Genomic DNA, 26,344 nt, shown 5'->3' on the forward strand with positions numbered 1-26,344 from the left:
ATGCCAACGTCTGCGCCATTGTGTCATTTTTCTAGAATCCTCCGGAGGGTTCTTCCTCACATCCTTGGGTCGCTCCTCCTCAAGCTAATTATTAGCATAAAGCTAACTAGTCAAGCAAATCGATGGGATTTTTATCCATCATAAATGTTTGTCAAGTTTGTCGCTTAAAAACCTCTTCAGTGTCCCAAAATGTTGATTAGCTTAAGTAGCTAAAAAACTGAGGCTAGTAGCATAAATGAAATCCCAAGTCTTATTTCATAAATAGAAAGGTTAAGAAAGTTACTGTTGTTAAATATCGCTAATGTTTACTTATTTAACCTTTATTTACTTAGCATGATTTCTTTTTTCAAATAGATTATTAGGCTAATATTATTATTATTATTATCATCATTATTATTAGACTGGGGAAAGGCGAGTTAGAACAAATATTACCCAATTCCAAATACATAAATAAAATGCAAACCAACATGAACAAACGATCTCATTTACCAAATTAAAGGGCACGCATGCGCATTGCCAACCAGCCTTTTTTTTTTTTTTTTTTACTCTTGCTATTTAACTTTCACAGTATTCGGACATCAAACATCAATTCAAAGTTTCAAATTTTGCTAGTTGACATTCACAATATTAGAAGAGAAAAAAAAAAAAAGACTCAATGAGTTTGGATGACGCACCGCTGTGACGTCATCGAGAAGGGAGAGAAGAGCGAGCTCGTTTCTTTCTCTCCTCCTTCCTCTTCTCCACTCCACAAAGCTCCGTCGTCTCCCTCACTTCCACCCACCGGATTCCCTCGCTTCGTCATCCGGTGCCGGTCCTCCGCGACAACATGCCCGTACCGGTGTCGGTTCCTCGGTTTAAACTGTAAAAAGTTCGCCGTCTTGTTTTTAGCGCATCATTAGTGGATTTTGACGTGCGCGCGGCATGACGCCACCACCGCCGCCTGCCTCCGACGGATCCGCGTACCGGGTTCGTCCTCGGTCCGGCCGGTGAGCCCCCACTTTCGGACCTCGGACGCTGGCCGGCCTCCCATGCAGCTCCTGCGGCTTCTGTTGCCTGTGACCGTCGCGGGGCTCTGCTGGTTCCTCGTGTGCGCGCTCCGCCACTGGCACGACCTCCGCCAAGGTGCGTCCATCTCGCGCACGCGCACAACAGGTACCCCCCCAAAATCTCTGAATGACTTGTGTTGTAAAGCGAGTGTTGCACATTTTCTTTTTCCAACTTGACTTTTAACGATCTTGACGATTAGCAATTTTCTCCTATTATTGATTTTGAAGACGAGTGACGTGATGAGAGCGTTAGAGCGCCACCTTGTGTGAGCGTGATGACTTGAGAGGCAAGAAATTGAAACTTTTGGAAGTCACGCCCCCCCCCCGCGACCCTTGTGAGGAGTAAGCGGTCAAGAAAATAGAAATGGATTTGTGACCTTTCTTCTATCAAAATGGCTGACGCAAACGTGCTCCAAAGCGGTCATGTGACATGTAGTGACATGACAAGTAGTCGCAATTTCCCGCGCGAACGTGTACGTTGCAAGTGACGTCGGTTTGACATCAACGTTTGGGTTCCAAAGTTTGAATTTGCCTTTTCCAGAATCCAGTTTGTGTTTTATGGCCGTCAATGTGTCCTGTGCGGCAGGCGACGTCGACGTCGACGTCGGCGCGGGCGCGTGCGAGGTGCTGACGCTGGAGCGAGACGGCGGCCGACCCGGACGAAGCGTGGCCCGGCAGACGGCTCGCTGCGTCTGCGTCCCGGGACGGATGGCCGGCACCACCCGGGCCCGGCCCGCCTGCGTGCGCGGTGAGAGAGTCGACGACTGCGGCCGCCGCCATCTTCTCACGCTAAAGACACAAGGCAAAAAAAAAAAAAAAACACAAACAAAAAGTGTCTTTTTTTTCTAAACAAGTCCCACACGGCTCAGTCATCGGTCCATCAACATATTTGTGTCACTGCCTGAGTGAGTGAGGGTGAGTGAGTGTGAGTGAGTGGTTGGTGAATGAAGAGTGAGTGAGTGAGTGAGTGAGTGAGTGAGTGGTTGGTGAATGAAGAGTGAGTGAGTGAGTGAGTGGTTGGTGAATGAAGAGTGAGTGAGTGAGAGTGAGTGAGTGGTTGGTTGGTGAATGAAGAGTGAGTGAGAGTGAGTGAGTGGTTGGTTGGTGAATGAAGAGTGAGTGAGTGAGTGAGTGAGAGTGAGTGGTTGGTTGGTGAATGAAGAGTGAGTGAGTGAGAGTGAGTGAGAGTGAGTGAGAGTGAGTGAGAGTGAGTGAGTGAGTGAGTGAGTGGTTGGTGAATGAAGAGTGAGTGAGTGAGTGGTTGGTGAATGAAGAGTGAGTGAGTGAGAGTGAGTGGTTGGTTGGTGAATGAAGAGTGTGAGTGAGTGAGAGTGAGTGGTTGGTTGGTGAATGAAGAGTGAGTGAGTGAGAGTGAGTGAGAGTGAATGAAGAGTGAGTGAGTGAGTGAGTGAGTGGTTGGTGAATGAAGAGTGAGTGAGTGAGTGAGTGAGTGGTTGGTTGGTGAATGAAGAGTGAGTGAGTGAGTGAGTGAGTGAGTGAGCGAGTTAGTTAAGCAATCAGCTTGTTTTAAAGTAGATAAGCTGTTGGGTAGTTTCGGGGTTTCTTCCATCAAGGCAGTAAACTTTCGTAAATTTAGTTGTTTGTTTGTTGCGGTGTAGGTTAGTTAGTTGATTAGGTAGTCTGGGTAAATCGTTTTTTTTCTAGTGTGGTTAGTAGTTAGGCATCTAGGAAGCGGGTTAATTAGGTACGTATTAGCTTAGTTACATAAATGAGCCGTCGGGTAGTTGTCTAATTAAACAATTTGTTAGTTGGGTTTCTGGTTCGTTAATTAGTAGTTACGTAAGCAGGCTAATGGGTAGTTTGTTCGGTGTTACGTTTATTAGTAGTTTGATTGTGGGCTAGTTAGGTTCATAAATACATGTTATGCTGTTTGATTCTGCAGTTAGTTTATTGTTGATACTAATAACTAGAATGTATTGGTTAGGTAGGTAGTTGAGCTGTTGGGTAGTTTAAGAGGATTTCCTCCGTCCAGCCAGTAAACTTGAATAAATTAAGTAGTTTGTTTGTTTGTTGGGCTGTTGGTTAGGTAGTCTGGGTTGTTAATTTTTTTGTGTGGTTAATAGTTAAGCATCTAGGAAGTGGGTTAATTAATTACGTATTCTCTTAATTAGTAGTTAGGTAAGCAGGCTGTTGGGTCATTAATTAGTTGTTAAGTTTATTAGTTGAGTAGTTTGACGGTGGGGTTAATTAGTATGTTTGTTATGCTGTTGGATTCTGTAATTAGTTAATTGTAGTGTTAACCAGCCAGTTAACACACTAGTAATGTACTAACTAGTAGCTTTGACGCGTGTTGTTCACACGTCGACATCACGTGTAACATTCCGCAACATACGTGTTGCTCGTGCCAGCTTCAGGATGACAAATATTTGGAAATAAAAACAAAACAAAACATCTTTGACCTTTTCCACAACGCTTTTTGTTGGTATTTATGTCACTTTAAGTTTAATCTGTTGGAGAACACGTTTGACATTTTCTTGATTTCACTTTCGTCTGCACTTAATCTCATTTTCACTCAATAGCAGTTTGGAAAACGATTGGACTCCCTACAGGCGTCAATTAGCATGAATTAGCATTTACATACAGCTAAAAGCTAACTCTCGATTAGCGCTACTAATCGTCAACAAGGCGTTTCCCTTCCTGTCCGGTCAGCCGACATCGTGCTGAGTCGTCAGTGGTGCCAGATGCGTCCGTGTTTGGACGACGAGGGCTGCCGGCTGCTCGTCAATCCGTCGGGATGGACCTGCACGCAACCGGGGGGGCGCGTCAAGACCACCACGGTGAGAACACGAGCTCAACCGTACCAAGTCCATGTGCATGAAAGACTTTTCAGCTTATTTTCCGGAAAACGATCCATCAAATTGACAAGGTGTCTCACAGGGATCTGGAATAGGTCCATTGCGTTTTTTTTCTCACTAATTTATTTTATTGTCTCAATTGTTTATTTTTTTTCTTCGTAAATGAAAGACAAAATCGACAAGGAGTCTCACAGGGTTCTGTACTAGGTCCATTGCATTTTTGTTGTTTTTTTCACTAATTTATTTTATTTTCTAAATTGTTTATTTTTTTTCTTCATAAATGAAAGTCAAAATTGACAAGGAGTCCCACAGGGTTCTATCATAGTTCCATTGCATTTTTTGCAATCTCATTAATTTTTTTTTTAAATAAAATTATTTTATTTTCTAAATTTTTTATTTTTATTTTCTTCATAAATGAAAGTCAAAATTGACAAGGAGTCCCACAGGGTTCTGTACTAGGTCCATTGCATTTTTGTTTTTGTTTTCACTAATTTATTTTATTTTCTAAATTTTTTATTTTTTTTCCTTCATAAATGAAAGTCAAAATTGACAAGGAGTCCCACAGGGTTCTATCATAGTTCCATTGCATTTTTTGCAATCTCATTAATTTTTTTTTTAAATAAAATTATTTTATTTTCTAAATTTGTTTTTTTTTTTCTTCATAAATGAAAGTCAAAATTGACAAGGAGTCCCACAGGGTTCTATCATAGTTCCATTGCATTTTTTGCAATCTCTTTAATTTTTTTTTAATAAAATTATTTTATTTTCTAAATTGTTTATTTTTTTTCTCCATATATGGAAGCCATAATCAACAAGGAATCCCAAACATTGCCATAATTTTTTTTTTAAGTTAAATATTTGTCATTTATTTTGGGCTTCATCGAAGACGCAATAAAATCATTTTTTTTTTCTGATCTTTTGTCTTTTATTTTCTGCTCATGAATGAAAGGCATAAAAATCAACAATGTAGTCCCACGAGGTTTGGACTGATCCTTTACTTGGGTCAATTTGCCCCAACTTTGAGTCACGAAATTGCTCTTTTACTGTAAAACAACTCATAAGTATTTGTCAGATCTTTTAATTGGGTCAAAAAACAAAAAACAACTCCGAAAGTTGGGTCAAATTGACCCATAAAGTGCATCGGTCCATTTTTTTTGTATCTATAATTGGGTTACTTTAGCCCCAACTGTTTTTGGAGCGCGCCATCGATTGGTCATGTCTGGCAGGTTTCCTGACACTGGCGGCGACGGGACCCAAAACTCCCATCATGCATCTCCTCGAGCTGAGCCAAAAACATCCGACGACATCCAAAGTGACGAAAGCGAGTCGCTTACTCAAGTTTGCCTTTTGGGAGAAAATTTGCATTTTTTTTTTTTTGTCAAAGAGACTAGAAGACATCCAAGACGTCCACGAGGACATGTTGTGATGTTGTATCTGGAAAGTGCGCAATAAATCATGTCAACAAGTTGAACTTATAAGGACTATTTTGCTATTATGATTTTTTTCATGTGTCAAAAAGTTGATGACTGCTGCACTAAAGTGTGAAATTGATACTTTAAAAAAGAAAAAGAAAAAGAATAATCATAATAAATGAACAAAAACTGAAAAAATGTCGCAGTTAGCATGAAAGCGCTATGTAGCATTAGCATGATGATTTACAGGGAGTCTCCGAGGTAAGACGCACTCGACCTAATGCGTTTCCACTTTACAACGGTTACACCCGCGGTCCACCATTTTGGTCCCCGTCCACCATTTTGGCTCCTCGTCCGCCATTTTGGCCTCAGGTGTTTTCCCCCTGTCCGCTATTTAGCCCTAAGCTAGTGCGGACACGGCTGAGCGTCAACTCAATTATTCAAATGGAAAATTCCACCGCAAAACACGCACACAAAATTTAAAACATTACCATAAAAACAAAAAAAGTTTTGAAACAAGACAGCCATAATCACAACAGATCCGAGTGAAGGTTCTGAAGTCAATTAGTGGAGTCAAGAGTTCAAAGCAAACATGGTGCGTCAGCATTTAGCTGTTGTGCCGCAAACAACTGCAAAAAAGCTGAAAAGTGAACTAAAGTGGTCCACAAATGAAAATGCTTTTTAATCCATGTTTTGAAAAAATTATCATTTTTGTCTCCATACCAATGATGAAGTTTTTTTTAACGATTTTTCTAAAATCATATTTTTCATATGAAATTTTTTTAGTAATTTTAGTAATTTTTTCGAATTCTTTACTTTGCTTTTAAATGTCTTAAATTCTATTTCTTTGTCTTTTTTTAATGTTTTTACTTATTTTGCCTTTAAATGTTTTGTAACCGAGTTGCCTAGCTTCAAGATAAATCATACAAAATATTAAATAAATATAGAACTAATATTTGTGTTGAAATGTGACGTTTGAGTGAGTCGGGGAAAAAAAAAAAAAAAGTCCGCGAAGTTGTCGTGACGTTAGCTGCTATTTTTGTCTCGGCGAATCAAAGTTGGACGAGAATTTTGGCGTCGGCGACGATGCACGAAAACTTGCTCCGATCAGCGCAGAGAGAAAAGGGAACGTGAGACAAAAACAGAAACAAAAACAGAAAAGTGTTGATCTGATGAAGCCAAAGTCGCGTTTCGCTTTCATCGGGTCACCTCGTTATTTCCTCCGGAGGTCCAATTAGCGCCGCCGTGGCGACCAATCAAGCGAACGTCCGCAACGAAGCGGCCAACGCTTTGGCGGGATCTACAAAAAAAAAAAAAAAAAAAAAGGCGCTAAAAATAAAACGTTTCATGCGAACGTCGCGGCCAAAACAAACTTGGAAAAAGTTTGAAAGTTTTCATTGTTACGGCGGTGGCACGCGAGTTGTTCGTTGTTTGACGTGGCGCCACAACACTTTATTTTTCTTTTTTTTCCCGAAAGTCACTGAACGCGCTTCTGTTGATTTGTTTTTTTTTTTTCTTAGCGAACATATGGACACTCCACGGTGAACAAACGTTCGCTAGTTTTACTCGTGTTATTAATTTTTTTCCCCCCTCCCAATCACAATGCACGTACACAAACACGGAAGATAAATAACAAACAAAACAAAACAAAACACACAAGCGGAACTGAATTCCAAACTTGAGCTCGAGTTTGAAGTTAACATGTCAAATGACCGATTCAAACTTTGTTTTATGCTTTTTGAATTGCCATTTCAAGTTCGGGTTTCACATAAACAAGCGTTGGCGAGTCAAGACCGCCATGATGAGACATCGACTTCACAAATGAAAGACATACAAATGATTTAAAAAATAAAACAACATTTTTTATGTGATTTGGGTAGAAGAAAGCCATCAATTGGAAAAGGTGTCTCACAGGGTTCTGTCGTAGGTACACTGCATTTTTGCAATCACTTCATTTATCTTTTTTTTGTATTCTTTTATTGTCTTGTTTATTTTATCTTCATAATTGAAATACATCAAATCAACAAGGAGTCAGTTTTTTTTTATTTTATTTTTTTTATTGTCCTCAGATTTATTTTTGGCTTCATTTATATTAATTAGGGGTGTGAATTGCCGAGGATCTGGCAATTTGATATGTGTCACGATTCATAGGTCATGGATTTTACTATTTTAAAATTGTGCACAATTTCACAAGTTACTTCATGTTAAAGTTAGCTCGTTGTTACGATGAAAAGAAAAATGCACTGAGCTGTCACCAATGTCTTACAAATGCAATTATGCCATCAAGTGGCAGATAAATAAACAACACATATCTTTTAACTTTTAACTCAATTTTATGAATTATTATAAAATGACTGTAGCAATGACTAAAAGATGGAGCCATATTTCTATCAGTTTAACATTTTTCCATACTTTTTTTTTTAACAAGAGTATGAAAAATTAGAAAAAATATATTTTATTGTACATTTAGAACAGATATCAAATTTGCAATTAATCGCGAGTTAAATATTTGAAGTCATGCGATTACAAAATTTTAATAACCTGACACCCCTAATTAGTAGTACTGTAGTTTGATTGAAATTATGGTTATGGTTTTTCAAATCAGGGTTTTAAATACCGTTCACATTTCAACCAGTACTTTTCCAATACTCGGTACCTGGAAATCGATACTGGTACTCAACGGTACCAATTTTTGCTACTTTTGTACTCTCTCTTTTTTTTATTTGTTACATTTTATGTATGTTTTATGTATTTATTTATTTATTTATTTGGGTGGTAGTAAATGTTCATCATTGTTTAATTGAAAAATCTTGTTAAAAAATCAATTTAACTTTGATTTAATTACCTTTCAATATATAAAACTTGACAAATAAAAAAAATCATTTTCTTTTTTAAACCTATCGTTTCAAACCCTTTTTCTGTCAAGCGCTTTGTGACAACTAAAGGCTGTTTGTTTGAAAGCACAAAACAAATAAAGATGACTCGACTTATTTGAAATTTAGAGTCTCAAATGAGCGTTCCCAGTCACGATATGGCGCCGCTAAGCTAAGCGCTAACACGTTTAGCCGCTTGACGGCGCCGAGAAGAGAAAAGAAGGCGAGACTTTTCTTCTTCTTTTTTTTTTTCCCCCTTCAAATGGAATCGGACGTGGCGAGCGGTCGCCCGTTTGCCGTTTTCGGCGGGAATCCAATTACGCGCCTCGCCGGCGGAAAATCTTCATGAAAGGCGGGACTCTTAATTCACGCGAGCGGATATGTGGGGGGGTGAAAAGGTCAAGCCAATCAGAAAGTTCATTCGCTAAAAGAAGACTAACTCACTCCAAGCTTGGAAGGAAAAAAAAAAAAAAAGGGATTGGATGTTTTGTAGCGAAAAAAAAGCACCAAATGCACTTGGAAAGAGATTTGACATTTTCAACACAATGAAGGCGAGTCAGAGGGCTCGTTAGCCACGCCCCCCAACCCCCACCCGCCTCCGCTTCTCGGTGCAGCAGCAGATGAAAAGATCAACGAGGTGTGAAATGGTCAAGAGGATTGCTCGGAGGCGTCCGCTCCATTCGCGCACCTGTCAGCTCCCTAATGGAGGCCCGGAAGATTACAAGACACGCCCCCAATCACCCAAACCAACCATCCCCATCCCACCTTGTTATAGGGACATTCCGCCACAAAAGAAAGTAGAAACACTTTTTATTTATTTTATTTTTTTTTAAATCCTGATAACTTATCTTTTCCTCTAACGCATCTTTATGGGGATTTTAGCCCTCTAGAGCAATAAAAAGTTCATATTTAAAACATTAAATATTAAAAACATTTTGCAATTTGCTGTCGACTGGAAATGACATCACAAAGGACTCAGGTAACCAATCACAGCTCCGCTTGTGAATGTCACATGACCAAACCTAGAAAACAGGTGAGCTGTGATTGGTTACCTGAGCCCTTGTGATGTATTTTTTTATTTAGTAATTTATTTATTTTGAATTTTGGCAGTTTTGGTCCTCCATACATAGGAGATACACTTTTAACAAAAATAAATAAATCTTAATAAATAATAAAGTTATATTATAAATGTAGCTAAAGGCAGCCATATGAAAACGAGGCCTTGTTAGCACCGCCAGCTAATTCATTAGCTCGCCCGCCACGGAGCTTCCTGATTGGTTTATTGGCCCGCTGTCAAATCAGAGCGACCATCTTGTGAGGTAATGTTTGGAGCATGCTAACTTAACATTAGCATGCTACGCTAGCATTAGCATGCTACGATAGCATTAGCATGCTACGCTAGCATTAGCATTAGCATTAACATGCTAACGTGCAGGCTTCTACTCTGCCAAATCGTTAGCAACTCCATTTGTTTGTTTGTTTGTTTTTTAGGTACAATGTGACACAGGTGCTGCACTTTAAAAATAATTTGTTTAACCCTTTCCGGGAGCGTAAATAACACTAATGTAAACGTTAGAATCAAACTGTAACAACAACAAAAACGTTAACATACCTTAAGTAGTCGTCGTCCAAACGTGGGAAGATTCCTCCTCCTTCGTCCTCAAGTGGCGATAGTGACTCAATTGTTTGCTTTCCACTCTTGAGTCCACCAGGCTTTTTTTCTTCTTTTTTTGCCAAATCAAACATATTTTGTCGTTGTTAAAGACAACAAGTTAACTTTAGGAGAACTAACTTTCTTGGCAACAGGTGCGTATAAACAAACCATTATACGTAACTAAATAAATTAACTTATGATTATGTAGGTCATTTGTGTAAACAAACACAAATAGTATGATTTAATGAATGGTTAAATATTGTATTTAAGTTTGATTATATGATGTAATGGCTGCAGCAATCATACGTGGCTTTTGTATGCTAATTAATTAGCTAATGTATAAAAGTCTTTGGAGCTCCGACTCGTCACTCTGTAGCTAAACCACTATCTCCCCCTGGTGGTCGAACGTATCAATGCGTGGAAGCGTTTGCCCACCCCCCAAAGTTGTAAATGTCAAACATTAAAATGGGGTTTGAAATAAAAAAAAAATAAAAAATAAAAAAATGAATTAAGACCCCAGTCAAGTGTAGACTGCAAGCTTCACACACAATAAAATAAATTGAGACACAAACAGCGATTCAATACATATTTTAATTTTTCAGTGTTTTAGTATAAAAAAAAAAAGAAAAAAAGAAAAAAAAAAAGAAAAAGCCAGCGTGTTGGCTGCTTTCCACTCCCGTTGGCTATAATGAAGTTTTTTTTTTGTTTAATTCCCAGAGCTAAAGTACCAAAAACTATTTACACGCGCACACGTACAAGTATCGAAAACAGGAAGTCGCACCAGCCAGCACTCTACCCTGTCAAAACAAAAGCTCGCTCACGTAGCTAGTGTGAAATGTGCCCCCACTATCGTCTCACTAGAATTCTACAAAGTCATTCATATACATTTATATTTATATATGATCTGCTTTACAATAAATAAGCACAGGCACATTCTGTTTGCCTCTCGACTTTGAAAACCAACACGCGCGCACGCTAAGGCCCGATACAAACAAAACGCAAAACGTAAAATAAAAAAGAAAAATAATAGTTGGTGAACTTGTGGCGTGGCTGATGACTTTTTTTTTTTTTTTGGTTTTTCGTCACTATATATTTGATATAAATATGTACAAACGAGTAGTCGTGTAAAAACATACTGTATAAAAAAAAACAAAAAAAAAACAACTTAATGCCAAAGACGAACGTAGCTTGAAAAGTCAATAACTTAAAAAAAGTAACAACAACAAACAAAGACAGATACAGTATGAATGAGATAGCACCACAAGATGGCGGCGGCCATCGTCGCCTCAAAAAAAGCGTCCGACAACAACGTGAATAAATTAGTGTCAGGTCACGACCTCCATTTGACACATTCTCACACCACCAACTTCAAGATGAATGGACTAAAAATAAAATTGGCCCCTTGCGGCTGAAGCCACAAGGCGGCCATCTTATGTTGCCGCTGCTCGTGTTTGGCTGAAGACACTTTGCAGTGTCGGTTTGCATGTCGGATCTAAAAGTATTTCAAATAAAAAATTTCTCCCATCTTTTTGACACACAATGACAGTACATCAACAAGTGACTATAGCTCCATGCTATTAGCTAGTTAGCAGTCGGATTAACATTATTGTTGGAACGTTATAGCCGTTGGATTTATTTTTTATTTTTTTTAAACCTTTTCCAATGAATCCACCTCCCGTCTGTCCCATGTGTTAGCTAACTGTGCTATGTCGCTAGCTGCAGATTTGAAAGGGGGCGTGTCACCATGTGTCACATGACAGATTAGCAGAGACAAGATTTTACAAAATTGTATCATTTTCATCTCGTTTTTAATTCATGAACTAAAATGTCCAATTTAGTCCCAGTTACTGTTTATCAATGAGGGTTTTAGTCGAGTTTTCGTCCGGTGAAAAACGTGCGTTGACGAAATGATTTTTGTTTAGTTTCCGTTGATGAAATTAACACCAAGTGGCAACGCAAGATGGCCACCGCTGGCTTTACCTCTTCCAACGAACGCCATCGTTAGTCCATTCATATACAAGTCGGTGACATGGATTTGCGCACGTCCAAAAACACGCACGCTCACGTACAGTCGCACACGCATACGACCATGCCAAAACACACTTGCACACAAACACGCATGCGCACACAAATTCCCGGATGCGTCCACACAAAAATAACACACGCACAACGTTGTCTTCGTGGCAGTTAAGATAGTTGCAGCACGTGAGGCGGTCGGTCGTCCATCTGTCCGTCCGCTCGCTCGCTCGTCTTTCTCCCGTCACCAACGTTGCATAGGTCTTGTGGGGCAAAACAAGATGGCCGCCGCAAGCTACAGTACGTCCGAACGATTGTGCGTCGAGGAGGAGGCGTTCCCGGGCGGCCAAAAAAGCTGGAGAGAGAGAAAGAGAGGCGACGCAAGGGCGTCAGGGTTGAGCGGGCGCGGCTTTCCCGCCATCGCCATCGTCGCCGTCGAGGTGCTTCATGGCCCGCTCGAAGGCTCGCTGCACCGACTTCTGCAGGTGCGAGCGGCGAGACTCCAGCAGCTTGACGTGGTCCAGACCGCGGTCCACGCCGAACGGAGACATCTTGGATCTAGGAAGCCATTGCCTGAAAGGGGGAATGAAGGAACGCGCGCGATAGCATCATGTTATGCTAACACCTTGTGACATGAAAACACTCATCCATATATCGATATGACTGGATAGCAGATAGGCCAAGACTTTTTGAGGCGGCCATATTGCTCCTCCCAAGTAACGTTTCTCGCCATACCGTCCTATACATTTACAATTTCCAAATTGTACTATTCTTAGTAGCAACAGCATGTTCTATTTTGTCGCTCCCGACCGCCAGGTGGCGGTGCTGTAACCAGCACGGAATTTGATTCCACAACCCATTGACCAGGCAGTGCTGCATGTTGCAATGACCATTGATTAAAAAAATAATAATAATAAAAAATGTTGATGTCATCTAACGTTTATGGCAGCATACATCGTGATTTTACTAATCATTATTAAATGTTTGTGGGGGTCAAAGAGTTAAAAAGACATTTGTAGTTGTTTACAAAAAAAAAAAGTCCTCATTGTGAAGAGGACAGGACGCCAGTTTTAATACGATGTTTCAGTGATGGTACAAAAAAGAAACGATTTACTCATTGGAAAAACATCAGTTTATGTCTTGCGTCGTTTTATCGCCGATTATCGTGGATAATATATCGATGATGGCGATATGGTTGTATCATGAGAATCGTTACGGTGAGCCTCGCATCGCAAAAGCGGGTCAAAGCGATCGTTGCAAACGCGACGCGATCGGCGGCGTTCTCACCAGCTGCGCTTGCTGTCGAAGAAGTGGACGAGGAAGAGTTTCTCTGCGGACCTGAACTGCATCCGCTCGCCGGCTCGGAGCACGTCCCGCGGCGGGCGCGGAAGCTCCGCCTCCGCCGCCTCCGCCGCCGTCGCCCCGTTGCGCAGGCGCCGCGTCGGCCTCCCCGTCCTCCGCGCTCGGGGGTCCACGATCTGCGGAAACGACAAGCAGACGGATGAGCGCTTGGGCGGGCGTCCGGCGACGGGACGACGTCCGACGAAGTCACAGGCATGCAAACACGACGGCGCCAGCGAGCAATCACAAGCACGCACGAGGGCTGATGGGTAATAAAGACGTGGCGGCTGGCTCGGCAAGTCACTCACCAGGGCGGGATAGGACGGATATCCGCTACATTTAGCCCAAACTAGCTTAAGAGGCTCCACGACAAAGGGGAAGGCGGCCGACGGCTTCCACGCCTCTACAGGAACAACACAAGTCCATTATGGGATTTCCTTTTGCTTTTTTTCTTTTAATTTTTTTTTTTTTTTTTTTTTTTTTTTTTCCTAGGCATGGGCCGATAACCGGTTTGACGATTTTATTTAGCGTGGTGTGAAAAAGTCAAAGTTTCAATAACCGCTATAATTAGCTCTTCTTGCGGAGTTGCGCAAACGAGCCAATTTGGAGTTAATTGACTTCAATTAACTTTCTTCCCCCTTCTACAACAAGTGCACGTGCGTGAGGAGGAGGAGGGACAATAATAAATCAATAAATAAGCTGTCCCCAAGCTGTTCTAAAAATAGCTCACCCGTGATGGGACACTGTGACTTGCTAAGACGAATTAAAACACAAGAAAGAATGTCAACGTTTATTTATTTGAAGGGATATTTGACTCATTCAACAATTTTCAGCAGTAAAAAGTTCCTATTTTGTGGCAACTTCCTTATTTTTCATGTACAACAAGTACCTTTAAAAAGTCATTTTTCGACTTGCTGTCGACTGATGATGACATCACCTATGCTGAGGAAGTAGGTAACGGCCAATCACGGCTCACCTGTTTTCCAGGTTTGGTCAGCACCTGTGATGTCATCATCAGTTGACAGCAGGTCGAAAAATTACTTTATAAAAGGCGGCGTCTTCCGTTTACACTTGAACGCCTTCTCAGTCTACACTTCTGGGCTTCTGTTAACGTGTGGTGGTGATTTTTTCCGAAAGACCACCAGCATGTATTTTGCCATTTAGTGTTTGTTTTGTCAACAGCGGGACATCTCTGTGGACAGACAGTTGTTGTTTACCCCTCCAGCCAATCACAGAGCGGGGGGGCGTGTCACCCACTGTAGGCAAACTGGGCCGGGCGAATTTGTCGGCTGCGTCACTCCCGCCGCAACTTGACAGCACGCACTTTTTTTTTTCTTTTTTGTTTTTTTACTCACTCACTCACTCACTCACTCAATCATGTAAGCTTGTGTGAGTTCAAGTTTACATGGCAAAATACAGGTTTTTTGTAAGGGGTGAGGAAAAAAATCACCACCACACATTAACAGAAGCTCAGAGGTGTAGATTGAGAAGGAGTTGATGGGTATACATCCTGTATTTATTTAGTGAATTTTTCTGAATGAAAACCGAAGACTCTGCCTTTAAGAAAAGGGAGAAATTGTTTTGTTTCATTAGAAAAAGGTGTGGAAAAAAAATCAGGTACATTTCCAGAAAATTTCCATGGAAGTCAAAGTGTGGAATTTTGAAATCATCCAAACTATTTTAACGGTCACAGTTTCTTGTCACCAGGTTCTAAACTTCAGTTTTGATTTTACTCTTTTCAATTGACGTGTATCGTACTAAAAAAATATTCATTAGAACATGTTGATGTCATTGTTTTTATTGATGGAAATTGTCAGAAAACTTCAGGTGGGCCGACTCAGTCAGAACCGAGGGCCACACTTACCTAATATGTTCTGTGGGATCAACTCAGTTAGCTCCTGTCTACCCAAAAATAATAATCAGGGTAGGGCTAAATGTTATTTTCACCTGTATGACAGACGAGCGCTGACTTTAAACAGCAAACAAATAAATGTCACATTTGACTCTACAATGTTCATGTATGAGGGAGTCGAAATTTGAGCTCAATTCATCTCAAGCTCCTCCCTCCCGCCGTGCGCTTGGCCAAAACGCAGCCGAGAGGCTTGACGAGCGTCTTTTCATTCTGCGCGCCAAAGAAAAGCAGTCGAGCAATCACCTGACGACACCTGGACGTGCGGGCTCAACTCTCCGTTCTCGGCGCAGGACGTCGGGGCAAGTTTGTCGTCCGCCGTGTTGCGTCGAACCGCCGTCGCCGCCGCCGCCGCCGGTCGTCCTTTGCCGCTTTTGGAGAGCACCGCGGTGCTAAAAAGGGAACCAAAAATCAAATGATACAAGCTCCAACTGCACATAAATAAGCGAGTGGCCCAAGTAACCAATCAAATACAAAAATAGTACATGAAGAGGAATCTTCTCGACATGTTTGGCCACATGAGTTTCCCTTTTTGTGCAACAAAAGGAGGCGGCTCACCTGGCGGCGGACAGAGCGCTGGCGCCCGACGAGATGCTGGACTCGGAGGCGCAGCGGCGTCGCGGCTCCAGCAAGCGAGTCGGCGAGGTTTCCTCTTCCTCATCCGCCTCCACCACAAAACCGTTGGTGATCCCTGCTGGGACAGACGAGCTTTTTCAGCGCGACGTCCTTCAGCTGAGCGCATTATGGAAGCAAATTATCTGTTGGAAGGACGCCAGTTCAACCGTACGCTCGATTCTGCTTTACTGCTGCCTTCACGTGCTATCGAAATGATGGGAAAAGGCACGTCGAGTAGAAAAACTGCACGCGAACGTCGCCTCATGTCGTGTTTTCCACCGGATGACTGGGAATTTGTTTTGAGAGCCGAGTTTCCGAGCTGAGGGAACTTTTCAAATTTCAAACATGGTGGAGAGTGCCGAAGGATTTGGGAATGGCAACAAATATTAACACTTGTTAAGGGCCTTATCGTCCGCGAGCAGCTTGTTTTAGAATCTACACACGACGAATAAAAGAGGCATTTTAGTTGACGAGAGAAGGGGGAAAAATAAAAAATAAAAAGTAATTTTAATCGACGAAAATAAAGAGCAATTTTAGCAACCAAAATTTTCCTTCAGCACACATTTCAACTTTTATAGAAAATTTTAACACACTTATTTGTAAGTGCAGTTTAACACGCAAGACATTTAAGACAACAGTCAGTGTCTTTTATTAATTGTTTCAATCAAACATGTTGAACTGACAATATGTCTTCGTTTTCACCTAAATAAAAAAAAAAAAAAAGTGTATAATTGCTTGAGATTAATCTTATAGCTGTACAATGAAATAAATAAATTGAAATAAAAAGTGTTCTGAGTGGTTCTTTTCTCCAACCCACTTTTTATAAATTCTAATTGGATTGTGTGAAGTTTCGTCACTGTATTGTTTTCGTTTTAGTCATTGACAAAATTGTCAGTCCATTTGAGTTTTCGTTACAGTCTCAATGAATGGCTTCTATTTGAGTTTTCATCTGACAAAACATTTTCATGATGAATAATGATGAAGGCTTTTCGTCGATGAATGACACCGATGCGCTTTCAGTCGATGATTGAACGCGAGCAGCAGTCCAAAAAAAAAAAAACACACAAGATGGCAAAAGTCGCAAGGCGCTTGGACGAGACGCAAAGGTGGGGAATCATTTTCTTCCCTACCTGTGCCCAGACGCTTGATGGGCGACTCCTCGTCTTCGTCGCCGTCGACGCTGCTGCTCCTCGGCCGCTTCTTGGGCAGCAGGAGGGTCTCCAGCCGAGGGATGACCACCGACAAAAAGGTTTTGGCGCCCAGCGGCGATTGCGGCGATGGCGGGGGAGCGCCGGTCGCCTCCTGGCCTCTGACCGGCTTCTGCGGACTGACGCTTTTGGACTTGGCGAACAGGCTGTTGGTCCGTCGCTCGGCTTGGTCGCCGTCGGGGAGGTGCCCGTTCAGCTTGGGGCGGGGCTCCGAGGTAGCTTGGGTGCAAGTGACGTCGCCCGGCTCGGCGGGGACGCGCTCCGCCGGCGTCAGCGACGGCGGTCCCAGGTCGGGCGGCGTTTCCGATGGCGTCGGCGTCGGCGGGACGGAGACGCTCAACTCGGGAGCGCGCGGAGACTCCGGCCGGGCGGCGGCGGAGGCCGGCGGCGCCTTCCGGAGGCTCATCTCGCTGCGGACCTCCATGATGGTCTTCTTGAGCAGCTTGAGCCTCTTGCTGCGAGACGGGCTGTTCTTCATGGCCGTGCTCAGGTCCAGCTTCTCCAGGAGCTCCTTCAGCTGATCCTCCAGCGGCGTCAGGCGGCGGTACGAGGGGCTCAGGAGGCGGTCCACTGCGCAAGGCCAAACAAAAAGACCACCGCTCTCAAATGCCTTCAAACATGGCATTACCGAAGTGCATTCGCAGTCATGGCAAAAGTTGTCAGATCTTCCGTGTGATTTCTCGGTCACGCCCGATTCACACCGGCTGCGGAACAGACGCGGTGCGACTCCCGCACGGACGCAAGAGTGACTCACCGTCGTCCCAGGTGAAGGGCGGCGGCGCCTCCAATTTGGGCGCCTGCGGCAGCATCAGCCCGCTCGGGAAGTCGAAGCCGATGCGGTCGGCCTCCTTGCGGGCGCGGCGCAGGATGACGCCGCCGTGGTCTTGCATCCTCTGGGCCACCTTGTAGAAGAAGGTCTCCTTGGCGTTGTACTTCATGCAGTTGGCGATGATCAGGTCAAAGTCGGCCTCAAAGTCGTCCAGGCCGCGGTAGGCGTGGCCGTCCACGCGCGCCCGCATGGTGGAGAAGTCCATGGGCTGCTTGATGTGCTCCAAGTAGTCCGGGACCTGAAACGTGTTGATCATTTCGTGAGAATATGACAGCCGTCGTGCGTCCGGATTTGCATTTGATCGGAGGCCGAACGCCGCCGCCCCCGTTTCCGGCTGACCTCTTTTATGCTGACGGGCTGAGCGAAGACGTTGTACTGGTCCTTCTGCTGCAGCTGGCTGAGCACGGTCCTCAGCAGGATGGTGAACGGCGTCAGCTGGACCTCCAGCGCCGACTGCTGCAGCTTCATCTGGTAAAAAAACAAAAAAAAAAAGTTTTCCAGCAAGGAAATGAAGTACTGGAATGTAAAACCCCATGATAGGGCAAAATCTACGATGTAGAGATCTTACACAAAAAAAAAGCTCAAGTATGAAATGTATTTCTTTTTATTGTACAGGATATTAAGTGCTGTGTCGGGCTACGAGATTATGGGAAAAAATAACAAATCATGATTATTCAAGGGATTATTTTTTTGGTACAAAACAAGAAAATGTTTAAGCATTTAAAAATATTAAGACCAATTAAAAAAATAGAAACACTAATTTCCTTTTGGACCAAACATCATCTATAATATTTATTTATTTATTCATTTATGTTGGTCAAAAGTTGAAGCTGGAGTGCAGCATGTACACTGTGCAGTAGGACGATCATTGAATTTTTGGTACAAAACAAAAAAAATGTTTAAGTGTTAAAAAATATTAAGAAAAAATGATTTGAAAAATTACTTTTTATTCTAATTATTATTTCCTGTTGGATGAAACCACATTTATTAAATGAGTTATTTGAAAATTTAAACAAGGAGCAAATGTATACATTTAAACGACTCAAAAATTAGTATTAATCATCTTTTTTTTTTTATGGTTATGCTGATTTTGTAATTGCGGAGTGTAATAATTGAAATAGTAATTCAATTCTGATTTTCTTTATTGAGTTTTTTTCCCATAGTTATGATGAAAGGCTGCAGCTCTGAAATATTGTTTTTCCAAGTGATTATCGAAGCTAACAAAATCGCTTGAACGAGCGAGCGAGCGACCTCGTCCCGCTTGAGCTTCTCGCGCTTCCTGATGAGCTCCAGCAGCAGTCGCGCTCGCTCCAGGTCGTGTCGGAGTCGGTGCCACTCCTTCAGCTGCTCCTTCAGCGCCTGGTTGGTCTCCGCGCGATCCTGCGGGGAACACAAACAAGGCCAAAAAATGAAAAGAAAAAGTGTCAGTTGCTTCAAAAACTCAAACGGGCGGCCGCCCGCTCACCACCGCGGCGGACTTGGGCGCCTGCGACGTGTTGGCCTGCAGGCGGCGGATGAGCGGCACGTTGTTCCTGGACTTCCTCTTGAGCACCCAGTAGCTCAGAACGCGCTCCACAAACGGACGCTTCCTCTGGACCGCCACCTGGTTCAGGATGCTGTCCAGGCTGGCAACAAGAAAACCAGCAATGGTCGCTTTGGGCTTGGCTTCAAAATTCATACGCTTCTCACAATTTCTAGTTTTTACATTGGTTACATTTCTACCTGGTACAAATCAAGCTTCACAGATTAAATCAACAACTGAACACACCTTTCCAATTAAAAGGGACATGGCTGATTTTTAGCAGTAAGAACATATTTGTCTGATGAATATTTATATATTTACTACCGGTATTGATTGATTTTGATGACTTATATACTAGGGGTGTGAATTGCTCGTATCTGGAGAATCTATCTGTATCACGATTCATAGTTCACAATTTGATGTGATACTGATTAAGTCTTTGACCGCCAAAAACGTTAATAGTATATATATATATACACATCCATCCATTTTCTGTACTGTTTACTCCTCACAAGGCTCGCAGGTAAATAGTAAAATCACGATGTATGCCGCCATAAACGTTAAATGATGTCAACTATTATTATTATTATTATTTTTAATCAATGGGAAGTGCAATGACTGCTGGTCAATGGAGTTGTGGAATCAAAAACACCCACTAAATATGGCAGCATTGTATCCCTTTTCAATACAAATCTGTAAGGTTATTATTATTTTTTTTTTTTAACACAAGTATAAAAAATACTCATCAGTAAACTTGCACATGTACACTGTAAGATCTGTATGCTAAATGCATTTAACTGGAACTTCAACACAGTATTTAACAAACAGGTTGCAATCTCCTTCATGTCTGAATAGCATTAAAATTAGGGCTGCACAATATATTGAAAAAATATCGATATCGCGATATTGGCCCTTGCAATATGCATATCGCAAAGGCATGCAATAAGTTTTATATGGAATTTTATGCTTTTTATATGAATTTGACCAGTCAGATGCTAACTAAAATGTGCATCGCCATTCAATAGTTGAAAATTATCAAGACATAATTGCAATTAATTAACTAAGATTACATTAAGGTTGCTTATTTTGCCACATGAAAAATGTTTTTCTTTCATTAGGTAATAAAAATGAAATATCTTTAGGTACATGTTAAATATCGCAATAATATGGATATCGCTATGTTCAGCAAGTATATCGCATGTTTTTCCAATATCGTGCAGCCCTAATTAAAATCAAATCTTATTATATAGTAGGCCTAATGTTCCATGAATATAACATTCTTCCATGCTTAAAGTGTGAACACAAGTAAGACTTTTTGTTGAGGACTTCCATCCAAAAATGTTTCAATCTCGATTCTGCCACATATGTGCTGTAATACTGCGATATATTGAATCCATTTTTCTTCAAACCTCTTAATATATACTGGAAATAGATTTCAATGTATTTGACAAGTCTGGAATCATTTGAAGTATTTGGTGATGATTTAGTCATCTTCGAATCCGGAAAGTGTCCCCGAGCGCTCGGACCTTACCTGGAGGCGGTGATGCTGGGCCCGGCGGCGTTGCCGTCGGCGCCGTCGGCTTCCGTCCGAGGCTCGGGCGGCGGCTCGGGCCGCTTGCTGCGCTTCTTGCACCAGTGCCTGGCGCGGGCCCGGCCGCGCCGCTCGCCGCGCCTGTGGCAGGCGCCGTTCTTGCGGTGCGGCGCCCCCTCGTAGACGTTGAGCGGCCGCCGGTCGCCGCCGGCGGGCGTGTGGCTGCGGCAGTACGCCGTCTTCTTGACGGCGAAGGCGCCGGGCGCCGTCTCCATCTTCATGAAGAGGCCGGCCTTCTGCGCGCAGCTGACGTGGAAGGCGGCGTAGCAGTTGGCGCGGTCGCACTGGATGCAGGCGCCCGCCCCCTTCTCCTTGCACAGGTAGCACGTCAGCTTCCAGCGGGCGGGCGGCACGTCGCCCACGCCGTCGATGGGCTCCACGAAGACGGCGTCCGAGAAGCCCACCTCGGGCACCCACAGGGCGCAGGCCACGTGGCCCCAGCGCCCGTCCGCCGTCCGCTTGAGGGCGCCGCCGCGGTTGGGGCAGAAGACGCAGTCGGCGGGCCGCGCCGCCGCCGCCGCCGCCGGCCGCTGCAGGCAGTGGCGGCACAGCCAGCGGCCCTCGGGCACGTGCGGCACGCCGTAGCACTCCTGATGCACGGCGATGTTGCACGCGTCGCAGAAGAGGATGACGTTGCTGTCGGCGCCGTCGCCGTCCATGCACACGCAGCACACGGCGTCCTCGTCCACCGCCGGCTCGCCTTGCCCCCGCGTGTCGCCGTAAGACTCCTTCTCCAGGCGGTCCATCAGGAACTCAAACAGGTTGCTCGACACCTGGACAAGGTTCATTTGAAATTTAGGTGGAGTTGGAGTCTCCGATTTCCTTCACTCATCTGCTCCCGAAAACGTAGAAACACGTTCTAGTTCACACGTTTTAAGTGTCCCAAAGACGTATTTATACGTTTTTATGCTCAGAGCATACAGAAGGCTTTGATGCAACCTCAACTGCAAAGAAGAAACGGTAGTTATTACTCAAATGGCCAGCAGGGGGCAACAGAGTATAAGAGATGAACCAGGGTGATGTTGAAAAAAAGCTCAATTACTCAAAATTCTAAATAGATTTGTGAATAATTGTGAAACTTAAGCTACGTTCAAATGCTAGTTGCTGCAAAACGGAAACAGATAGAAATACACTTTTTTTTTCCTGATGAAAGAAGAGACGCTAATCTTTTGTTTTTTGTAGCAATAGAACAATTAAGAATATTCTATGGGCCTTGCAAAATCAGTCAAAATCCAGTAAACCGGCCAGTAGTGAAGGGGATTGTTTCTGTGAAAATGGCGGCGAGTGAATGAGAGAAGAAAAAAATAAAATAATTGGGAACGACAGGTCAGACTTTAAAAGACTGCTGATCGGCCGGAAAATTCTGATCGGTGCACCCCAAATAAAAATAAAAATGAATTCATGTTTTAGTCATAATTTAGTCATGTGATTGTATTTTAGTTTTAATCCAATTTTAGTCGACGAAAAAAAGAGCAATTTTAGTTGGCAAAAAAAGGGCAATTTTAGTCGATTATTAATAAAGATCAATTTTAGTCGACAGACAAAGAGGGATTTTAGTCAACGAAAAAAGCCATTTTAGTCGACTAAACTGACAGTTTAGTGAATATTGTCCTTCAGCATACATTTTTAAATAGAAAATTGTCATTTTAATCATTTAAGAAATTGTCAGTCAACTTCAGTTATCGTTTTGTCTTCTATTTATTTGATCTTATTGATGGATTTCATTTCTTATCTATGGCTTCGATTTTCGTTTTGGTCGAATCTCTCCGGCGACACGATGAGCGCACCTGGCTGATGCCGTCGCTCCTGCGCTTCTCGTTGAGCAGCTCCAGCCATGCGTAGTCCTCCTCGTCCATGTCGTACTCCACCTCCTCGTCCAGCTCCTCGGCCGTGCGCTCGGCGTACGTGTAGTACGCCGCCGGCCGCTTGGGCACCACGGGCAGGTGGTACTCCACCGTGCGCACCCTGGGCTCCGGCGGCGGCGGCGCTGGCGCCGGGGCGGGCTGGGCGGCGCCGTGCGGGGCCGCCAGGGCGGCGGCGCTCTTCTTGTTGCGCTGGCTGTTTTTGAGGCGCGCCGAGCGCACGGGCGCCTGCTGCGGCTTCTCGCTGTTCTCCTTGTTGCTGTTGCACTCCAGGATCTCCTGCGCCGTGGGCTCGTCGTCGCCGACCACGTCCAGCTTGTCGTAGATGCTGAGCCGGTGCACGCGGCCGTCCACCTCCAGCTCCACCATGCGCTGGGCCTGCGCGTACGTCAGCGTCTCCCGGTTGGGCGACGGCTTGATGGGCGACGAGTCCCGCTTCAGCGCCGCCGGGCGCGGGTGCCGCGCCTTCTTCTTCATTGCCGCGGGGACGCTGCAAAACCCAACGGCAGGGAAAACTGCTGAGTGTGTTTTGGGTCCGGAAAATACGGCAAACTCGGGATGTAACGACAACGGCAATATCGTGATGTCGCCATATTAAAACTCCCACAACATATCGTCGTGGTCATAGGGCAGTTTAATTTTCACAAGGCATGTTTTGGCCGTTCGATGTTTAAAATCCACGCTTATTGTCAGATGAAGCTTGTGAATCGAGTCAATATGTGGAAGAACTCAAAATGTGTGCGTGCATTAGCAAGTAAGTGCCTCAATATTAAGTATCATGGGTTTTTTTTAAATTTACTTTTTTGACACACCTGCAGGACTGAGAACAGAAGTTGTTGTTAATTACAATTAATTACCCAAGAATGTAATGAGTTTGATTATTTTGCCACATGAAAAAAAAATCATTCTTTCATTAGATAATAAAAATGTCATTTCTTTAGATACATGTTAAATATTGACTTGGTGGGGCGGGGCGGGGGGCGGGGCAGGGGGTGACCATCGGATCTGTTGTTCAGCTGCTGGTGAGCTTGTGACACCTAGAGGACAATGACCATAAATTCCTTTCCCCTCAGCAGAACAGGAAATCCTGGCCGAACCCGCAACCCGATCCTCCTCCTTTGCTTTTTCACATACTGTACGTATTGTGTTCACTTTGTCCCAACCTAATCCGTTTGTGGCTTTCTACACTTACTTACATGTGTTTCCTCTGCAGATTGCGACACATGAAAAAAAAAAAAAAAATGCACTCCTTGTCGCTCTCGCCTCACAAAAAAAAAAAAAAAAAACGTTTTGCTGTGCAAAATATAATATTTTTTTTAACTATGTGGGAGTGGTAAAACATTTTTCATGGTCTCCACTGCATATTGTTTGATTTTCACCTGCAGAGGAAAAAGTGTGAGCAATTTCTACAGAAATTCCAAAGGGTTCACAATTCACATACTTTTTCCTCACACTGAATACGCGCATGACAAACCACTTGACCTACAAGTCCACCAGGGTGCACGAGCAAGATGATTACACACAAGTTCACTGGGTCAGTCACGTGGTTCCGCCGGCTCACTCGTTATCTCGTGTGTGTTGTTGCGCACGGGCTGAGACAACAAGTCATAACGTATCTTCATATTTAAGATACGACCGTCTTGCGCCAGATAATTACCCTGATTCATAAACTAATGCATCTTATTTAAAAAAAAAGAGGTTATTTCTGCTCCAAAGTGTGTCATAAAACGGTTACGTATTAGGACTGTAATGATAATGACAAATTATATTGTGATATCTCAATATTAAAACTGCCAAAATATATCGTCGTCGTCGTATCATGATATTAAAAAAAAAGCACTTTCTTTTAAAATCAGGTTGATTTCAATTTGTGCAGTTCTAGCACCCTCTGGTGGCTAGTTTTTTGTGCAGTTTAATTTTCACAAGGCATGTTTTGGCCCTTCTATACACGCTATTGGTCAGATGAAGCATAACGTAATATGCTTGTGAACCGAATCAATATGTGGAGGAACTCAACGTGTGCGTGCATTAGCAAGTAAGTACCTCACTATTAAAGTGTTATTCGTGATTGTAGGTTGTAACTTGTTGACAGTGTTCCCTCGCGGATTTTTTTTTTTGGGGTGCAATTTTACATACATTTTTTTTTTTCAGTCATGTACCTATTTTATAAAATTTGTGAAGGTTTTAACAATGAGAATGTTTAAACGAGAGAGAAAAGTGTATCAACTGTGTGGTGAGGCGTTTTAAGAGCCGGAAAACATTTAGAATAAATGTAAAACATAAAACTACGTTAACTTCTTCGCGGATTTCATTTATTGCGGCTATTTCTTGGAACATAACCCCAAACAAAAACGAAGGAACACTGTATATGCACAAAATCACAATATTGACAACATGTTAATATAATAACAACATAATAATATATAATAATAAAATATTGACAATACCGTGATAATTATCGTATTGTGACCTTCATGTAGTGATAAAAACCAATCTTGCGGTTTGGTTATCACATCCCCAATTCCGTGCGTTTGTTTACAATCTTAAAGCGATGATTGTGACGTTTGAAAGTGTGCGTCGACGTTCTCCTCTCCGGATGAATGAAAGAAAAAGTAGGCGGGGAGCTCAGCAAGCTCGATCCACGCCGACGACCCCAGCCCAGAGAGCCGCAGGGTCGCTCCCCCACCCCCCGATCGATCCAATGTGGACAAGCAACTGTTTTAGCCGCCGAAGCTAACAGTTGCTTAGCTCGGCTACCAGGACACACGACCGCGACGAAAACGTTTGTTCAAATGGAAGGCTTCACAGGGACATTTTTGGCTTCGTGTTTTTATATGAAGGAAAAGCCTCCAACCATGTTTGATAAACGCATTCGGACCAGGTCGCTAGTCGCGGTTAGCTTGCTACAAGGAGCGGAGGGGGAGGAAATATGGCGACTACAACAAGAAAAACCCACGGGGGCTTTAAAAAAAAAAAAAAAAAGGAAAAAAAAGTTGTCACGTCCTCGCAGCCGTCAACGTGCGTTTGTTGGTTTGTTTGTGTGTGACAACCACCCGAGCTCGGCCTTCAAGGGTGAATATTAGAATGCTGTACCGGCGAACTTACCTGCGGTTTTCCACAAGAATTCAGCGGTAAGGAGAGGAAGAGGACTCAGCAATGGCGTCGGCGAGCGAGGCCTGCGGAGCCCCAAGCGGCGGTTTGGGTTTAAATCCGCATTCAGCCGGCGCTTGGTGCCGAACCCAACGAGACGTGAGCGCGGCCGCCAAGTATCCAGGGCGGCAGTAAAAGGCCGTGTTCGGGCCGCTACGAATTCCAAGGTGGCGGCTTGTGCTGGCTGTCGATCTTTTGCCGTGCTCGGGCCGAGCCGACTACTACTACTAGCTGAGCTGCCGCTTGCTGCTTCTCTTCCCCCAACAACAATGCGGCTGTGAGACCTCTGCGTCATGACGTCACGCGTATGCGTGAACCCAAACCAGGAAGTGGTGGAGGCGAGACGTTTCGCCATTTCCTAAACAGGTTTTGCCTCGCAAATGCAACCTTGAGAGGGAAGACCTTCCATGATATACATTTTTTTGGTGTGTGATTACAGCATTTTTAACATTGTGGAACAAGTCAAAAAAAGTCTTTCTAACATTGTGAAACATTTTTAC

General features: G+C 43.4%; 2 protein-coding genes across 7 annotated transcripts; one reads left to right on the forward strand and one right to left on the reverse strand.

The window, feature by feature from the left end:
- Positions 1 to 700: 700 nt before the first annotated feature.
- On the forward strand, positions 701 to 5,305 carry LOC144016524 (chemokine-like protein TAFA-5). Of its 3 annotated transcripts, XM_077517748.1 has the most exons (4): positions 701 to 1,152; positions 1,633 to 1,794; positions 3,717 to 3,844; positions 5,089 to 5,305. In XM_077517748.1, the coding sequence occupies exons 1-4, from the start codon at positions 1,029 to 1,031 to the stop codon at positions 5,095 to 5,097; spliced, it is 423 nt and encodes a 140-aa protein (XP_077373874.1). In that variant the 5' UTR covers positions 701 to 1,028; the 3' UTR covers positions 5,098 to 5,305. The 3 variants fall into 3 exon arrangements, with proteins under 3 accessions (XP_077373874.1, XP_077373872.1, XP_077373873.1); XM_077517746.1 differs by lacking the exon at positions 5,089 to 5,305 and having other exon boundaries at positions 3,717 to 4,843; XM_077517747.1 differs by lacking the exon at positions 5,089 to 5,305 and having other exon boundaries at positions 701 to 1,122; positions 3,717 to 4,843.
- A 5,069-nt stretch (positions 5,306 to 10,374) lies between these two features.
- LOC144016526 (bromodomain-containing protein 1-like) lies at positions 10,375 to 26,216 on the reverse strand. Of its 4 annotated transcripts, none has more exons than XM_077517750.1 (13): positions 25,800 to 26,216; positions 22,620 to 23,184; positions 20,773 to 21,605; positions 19,185 to 19,344; positions 18,971 to 19,099; positions 18,059 to 18,187; positions 17,645 to 17,957; positions 16,813 to 17,460; positions 15,626 to 15,761; positions 15,314 to 15,459; positions 13,467 to 13,561; positions 13,105 to 13,295; positions 10,375 to 12,390 (listed from the first exon to the last, which is right to left on the reverse strand). In XM_077517750.1, the coding sequence occupies exons 2-13, from the start codon at positions 23,169 to 23,171 to the stop codon at positions 12,207 to 12,209; spliced, it is 3,516 nt and encodes a 1,171-aa protein (XP_077373876.1). In that variant the 5' UTR covers positions 23,172 to 23,184; positions 25,800 to 26,216; the 3' UTR covers positions 10,375 to 12,206. The 4 variants fall into 4 exon arrangements, with proteins under 4 accessions (XP_077373876.1, XP_077373877.1, XP_077373878.1 ...); XM_077517751.1 differs by having other exon boundaries at positions 15,626 to 15,758; positions 25,800 to 26,214; XM_077517752.1 differs by lacking the exon at positions 13,467 to 13,561 and having other exon boundaries at positions 12,231 to 12,390; positions 25,800 to 26,214.
- Positions 26,217 to 26,344: the final 128 nt, after the last annotated feature.

The sequence above is a fragment of the Festucalex cinctus genome, chromosome 3 (assembly GCF_051991245.1).
Source record: "Festucalex cinctus isolate MCC-2025b chromosome 3, RoL_Fcin_1.0, whole genome shotgun sequence".
Classification (NCBI taxonomy): Eukaryota; Metazoa; Chordata; class Actinopteri; order Syngnathiformes; family Syngnathidae; genus Festucalex; species Festucalex cinctus.

Coding starts and splice junctions, on each gene's coding strand:
- LOC144016524 (XM_077517746.1), top strand. CDS start 1,029: ATGCAGCTCCTGCGGCTTCTGTTGCCTGTGACCGTCGCGGGGCTCTGC. Junction 1,153..1,632: donor CTCGCGCACGCGCACAACAG/GTACCCCCCCAA, acceptor CCTGTGCGGCAG/GCGACGTCGACGTCGACGTC. Junction 1,795..3,716: donor CCGGCCCGCCTGCGTGCGCG/GTGAGAGAGTCG, acceptor CTGTCCGGTCAG/CCGACATCGTGCTGAGTCGT.
- LOC144016526 (XM_077517750.1), bottom strand. CDS start 23,171: ATGAAGAAGAAGGCGCGGCACCCGCGCCCGGCGGCGCTGAAGCGGGAC. Junction 19,345..20,772: donor CCCAGCATCACCGCCTCCAG/GTAAGGTCCGAG, acceptor TCTTGTTGCCAG/CCTGGACAGCATCCTGAACC. Junction 18,188..18,970: donor AGAAGCTCAAGCGGGACGAG/GTCGCTCGCTCG, acceptor TTTTTTTACCAG/ATGAAGCTGCAGCAGTCGGC.